General features: G+C 26.9%; 1 protein-coding gene across 1 annotated transcript; it reads right to left on the bottom strand.

The window, feature by feature from the left end:
- Positions 1-295: 295 nt before the first annotated feature.
- On the bottom strand, positions 296-4335 carry LOC132926144 (uncharacterized). The gene is made up of 10 exons (XM_060990481.1): positions 4245-4335; positions 4011-4151; positions 3561-3680; positions 1436-1480; positions 1261-1317; positions 1121-1186; positions 973-1038; positions 649-887; positions 402-561; positions 296-360 (listed from the first exon to the last, which is right to left on the bottom strand). Exons 1-10 carry the CDS (start codon positions 4315-4317, stop codon positions 296-298), a joined length of 1032 nt encoding a protein of 343 aa, XP_060846464.1. The 5' UTR covers positions 4318-4335.
- Between the last annotated feature and the right edge of the window lie 1599 nt (positions 4336-5934).

The raw sequence follows: 5934 nt of genomic DNA, 5'->3' as shown, positions 1-5934 counted from the left end.
TCGTAAAGTAACGTTCTTCTTTCAAAATATTCTCTAAGTTTTTTACCACTGATTGTATTTACTTTTTGACATGCTGTAAGTGCCAAAAATACCGTTTTCGTGCCGTTCGAGAGGATACATCAGTAAAATTAATTGGTTATAGCAGGCTAAATTCGCGATGTTTGAGATTACGTAATATTACCGCCCCCTCACCGCAGATCACTTCCCCGTCCTAAACCACCTTAAAAAATGGTTTGTCACGAGCAGAAAAAAATTTCTAAATTATCACAGCATCTAGCTCTATACGATGTGAAGTTTAAAATGTACTTTGGGTCAGAGGTACCCGGGTAATCCTTATGTGGCAAACCAGACAAGCTCCTACTAAGCAAAATTAAATTAAAAATCATATAAGAAAAAATTACCTTTAACAAGCATTATAAGTGCCAGATTATCAAGTCTGAAATTATTTTTAAAACCAGACCAAGAACATTCCGATGCCAACTGGTTACTGAATAATCGACCAAGTACTCTCTTCATAAAATTTTTAATACTTGTACCACCAATTGAAGATATCAAATTTTTCTTAAACAAAATAAATTACAGAGGTATTAGCAGTTTCTTACAAAGAGATAGAAGGTACTATTCAATATAAAATGTATATTATCTTACCATTTTAGTTTTATAATCTTCACTCTTAATGTTTTCTTTTATTTCTTTTAAACTATTAATATCTTTCATTGGAAAATTATTCAAAAAATCAGAGTCTACTGGAATACGTGCACTGTATGAACTATAGTTCAAACGTTCTAAAATAAGATCCAACTTTTTGTCTAATCTATTTAGGTACATATTTGTAGCATTACAAAATTCACTACAAGTGGTTAAGTGGGGTGTAGTAGGTATCAGATCTATGTATAAAAAATAATAATAATAATAACAATTAATCAGGTAAAACAAATTTAAAGCAATTTTATGAAATATGCATAATATTACTTTGACTCGCAGCAGTGTCATTATCAAAATTATCGCCGATCAGCTGCAGTATAGATGTACTTATATCTATCAAAATAAATAAATAATAATAACAATTAATCAGGTAATACAAATTTAAAGCAATTTTATGAAATTTGCATAATATTACTTTGACTCACAGCAGTGTCATTTTCAAAATTATCACCAATCAGCTGCATTGTAGATGGTGTTATATCTATCAAAAAAAAAAATGAGTTATCGGTTAAATTAATTTTAGGTATACATTTTAAAAAATATGCATGAAATAACCTTGAATAGTAGTAGTAGTGGTATTGTCAAAATGATTTCCACTTAGCAACGAAGTACCTGGTTGTACAGTTACACAAAATAATAATAATAATTGATTAAAACAGTTAAATTATAATACTACTTGCACACAAATAAATTATAAATAAACATATGTCTTATATTTCTATTTTCTTACAATTTAATGAAGATTCAACAGCACCACATAATGCTTTATAATCAGCTAAAATAAAAATAAACAAAAATTTATGCTATCCTGATTTTAGTTACTTTTAGGTAAAAAATCATATTATAATTATGTTGTATTTATACCGTTAACACTAATTACTATTTACCATGGCCGTATCCAGGATTAATTTTTGGGGGGGGGTTTCATTATAATATAAAACTATAACATCATTTTTAAGAATTTTAATTTAATATAACCACCTATCATTGTTTAAGGTACCAATAATACAAGAATAAATTAACTTCATTATTCCAAATACATAAGTTTTTATTTTTATTTATATTGTATATTTTAACAACATTTTTTTTTATTAAATTTATAACAAACCAGAATTTTTAGAGTAACATCATTCTCCTCGACTGTTTTGCAAACCGACTTAGTACCTCTTCTGGATCAACATTTATTTCTCTGTGTATTGACATTAATGCTAATCCGTTGAGACGAGTTTCACCAGTCGAATTCCTAAGATACGTTTTCAATCTTTTTAAAGAAGAAAATGTTCTTTCTGGTGTCGCCGTTGACATAGGTATAGTTGCTAAGACTTGTAAGAGTTTCCATATGTTTGGAAACAAAAGTATGTTACAATTGTCAACGGCGATTCGTTATACGAATTGTTCTTCTTTTTTTAAATCATCAATTTCTAAATTATGCACATAATTACCAATATCATTTTCCCCAGCTGTGAGAGTCTTATCAGAATCATTAGACATACTATTATTAGAATTAGGAGTCAAAGCAATGTTGTGATTATCAGTATCATTGTTACTAATTGAAGGTAGTTCTGATAAGTTAGCTTGGTCAATTGATACATTTTCAGAAGTAGGATTGTCTGTTTTATTTCTTTTTATTTGGGTAAATGCTGAAATACTCAACTGTTTTTGAACTCGTTTCATTTTCATACATAAATTCTCAGTTAATAAATACTAAAAAAAAATATTTTACATCAACTATTAAAAAAAAGGATTTAAAATTTTATTTTTAAGTTATCAATTATTAAAAAAACAGTTTAGATAGGATTAAATATGAGATTTTTAGATCCAAAAATAAACTAAAAAAAATGTGTACTAAAAAAATATACTTGAAAATAATTGATTGAAAAACATGTTTATCATCAAATCCAAAAATGTTCCATTTTATCTACTTCTATTATATTTATAATATTATACTAACATAGTTAAATCTATGGCCCATAAAAACTGGTTTATTCTAATAAAATAACATTTTAATCATTAAAACACATTGGAGACAAATGCAATTTTAGATAAGGTCTCTGTTTTAATATTAAGATCATAGTACACTATTTATAGCATGTGATTACGTCGGGGACGAACATCGCGTTTAACGCCGTACGATTATTGAACAAATACAGACGGTCATTTCGACAATATATCGATGTTCTAAAGCAAATTTTTGTATATCACGTTCTAAAGACGATGCTCGTCCTCAACGTAATAATATACTAAACATAGTACTGTATAATAATAACAAAAAACAAATAATAGTAATAATTATTATTATTGATATTAATATTATAATAACCACATTAAACACGGTGCTTGTTTCGTACGCAAAAACGCCAAAAACAAAATAAAAATAGTCGGTTTCCAATAGTAGAAAATAGTATAATAGTAGTAGAAACACTTACTGATTTTCGCCGTGTATAGTGATGTCAGGAATCCAAATGAAGAAATAATACGCCCGTCTACCAGTTAGAATTAAAAATTATCAACGAACGTCTTCTGATAAGTTACACAAACGCGAAATAAAAGAATACTAAAAATAACGAAATTACACTTGTCACGAAACATTCATTCATTGTTGTGTTTATAAACCTCAGTTGGCGATACGATAACGTCACATATTTATTATAATTGCATTCTATTTTTGGTTTTAAAATTAAAAATATATATATAGATGAAAATATATTTTTTTTAATTTACGCGATGTTTAGGATTATCGAGGAAAGTCAATAAAAATATTTTTGATGACATTTCGGGGGGGGGGGTTTGAACCCTGAAACCCTCCCCCCTGAATACGGCCATGCTATTTACCAATTCTATAAATATTATCATACTCGATATAATGTTATTATAATTACTACAAGACATAATAGAATTTGATGTTTCACCATTAACAGAAACTGAATTTTTATAAACACCCATAGGAACAAATTCTTCTTGGCTTGAGTTGCGACCTAAAAACACATGGTAAAACTATATGAAACGAAATGTCAAGTTTAAAATAAGTATATAAGTTTTAACTTTATATTTATATTGTCTCTTCAAAATAAATATGTATTTTTATGATTCCCACATAGAAAAGTAATATTTAAATATTTAAAGAATTGATTTAATACTTGAAAAAAATATCTTAAAAAATTAGAATTTCCATAAAAAAAAGATATTTGTATACATAATAGGTTTATGGTATTAAATATATGTAGAAAAAAGTTTTTTTTTAATTTTAGTTAAATAGATATATTTTTATTAGATAGTTTAACTAGTTATAAAATTATTACACTCACTGTCATTATTAAAATCCAACGATTGAGTATTTTTTGTATTATCAACCTTTAACCTTTTCCCTCGCCTCAAAATGTCTTCATCGTTATCTGATTCAGACATATATATTTGGATTTCTTTTGCTGCGGCAGTTTCATAGGAATCTATAGAAGGTACAACAATATAGATATAACATGTACCGATCAGCCCCATAATATACTACAAATTTTACTTTTATAAAATAATTTAAGACTTACCAAATGTTCCTATTATTCTAACTGGGTATTTTTTCCATTTTTCGGATGTTTTACCACCCTTCATTAACATCATTGTCGTTACTCTGTGTGGGGGCCATTTACAAAAACAACTAGTGACACCGTTTAATACTGTATTAACTAGCCATTCATTTTGGAATTACAGAATATTTATGCTCTTCTTTAAAATATCTTATGACCCACTAAACAATAATAAAGCTATATAAAAAATATCTGTCTAAAATAAATACATTCTCTGATTTTTCACAGTGCTCAGAATCCAAGTATAAAAAAGACATTTTTACATATTAATGTGTATTTATAATACAAGTTAAATACTGTTTAGTACCTAGCTGTAGTAAATTAATAGATGATATATACAAATTATTTTACAATGAATTATATAGAAATTTTGGTTAGGTACCTACATGGGTAATATAAATTTATGATGTTGATTTAAAATAGGTAATAATAATTATTACTATATTGCCACTATAATAAAATATTATTACAACAAATGTAGTACTTAATATAAATTACTTACATGTATCAATATTTTACCTAATAAAATAGGTAATCTAAATAAAAATAGAAATCTACTTACTTAGGTAAATAACATAATTATTATAATTTATTAATGTTACCTATTAGTTAGAGGACAACTCATTTTACTATTTATCATTGGGCAAAAAGGGGCATAATTATGGCACATGCCATCAATGCATTACCTCTGAGTACGGTACAGACGTAGGTATAGTAAATTTAATAATCAACTGTGAATTTATACATTTTATTATTTTTATTGATGTTTTTAGCTGACAGACATTTCACATTTAACCAAAGAGTAAACTTCATATTGATCATAATAACAACATAATATAATAATATACAACTTTGTGAAAACAACGGTTTCAGTATTTCACCTAAGTGAACGTGCTTTAAAGAATGCAAAGTGTATATTAGTGTATAATTTAATTATTATTAACCTGTTTTTTTGTTCCGTCCATATTTTTTGTTCTTCTTAAAATTGTTTATGTACTAAAATAGTAAAATAGTGTAAAATTAAGCAATAAAGCAACGCGAACGCACATACATTTACAACCGTAAACTGACAGAAAATGATGGACAAGGATAACCAACAAATTTGGTTTATCACATAATCGTTATTATTACAGTTTTTATCAACTATATTTGGGTTATTTTCCTATTTTTAGAAATAATATAATATTAATATTATTACTATTATATTAATAAATTTGTTGTCAATATTGAGATGACCATGCGAGCTATATGTGTCGTCCCAAAAGACACTCGATGCTTATTGGGTGAATAAATATTCTATTGTGTATGGTTAATTTGATAAGCTTGTCAAAACATCGCATAGTAGTTAATATTACAACCTTACATAGACAATTAAAATGGGCCTACTTATGGAAGTTCGTACGGTAACTTAATTTTAGTTTAATCACAGACTATAATAATAGTAAATCATATACTTGTTTAAAATATTCTACTAAGATATAGGATTGTGCGATTTTACTAGATGTTTTATATAAAAAACAATGTAGTTAAGTAATACGATTTTACATTGTAGTACGTACTGTATAAATGCACTTAAAACAAGTAGCAACGTATATATTAACTACCAGTCGGTTGTGCAATTGTTATTGCCGCACTACTAATAAACTTGTAG

This window comes from Rhopalosiphum padi, chromosome 3, assembly GCF_020882245.1.
Source record: "Rhopalosiphum padi isolate XX-2018 chromosome 3, ASM2088224v1, whole genome shotgun sequence".
NCBI classification, from domain to species: Eukaryota; Metazoa; Arthropoda; class Insecta; order Hemiptera; family Aphididae; genus Rhopalosiphum; species Rhopalosiphum padi.
Note: the sequence above shows the minus strand (reverse complement) of the source record. Positions and strands in the feature narration are given on the sequence as shown.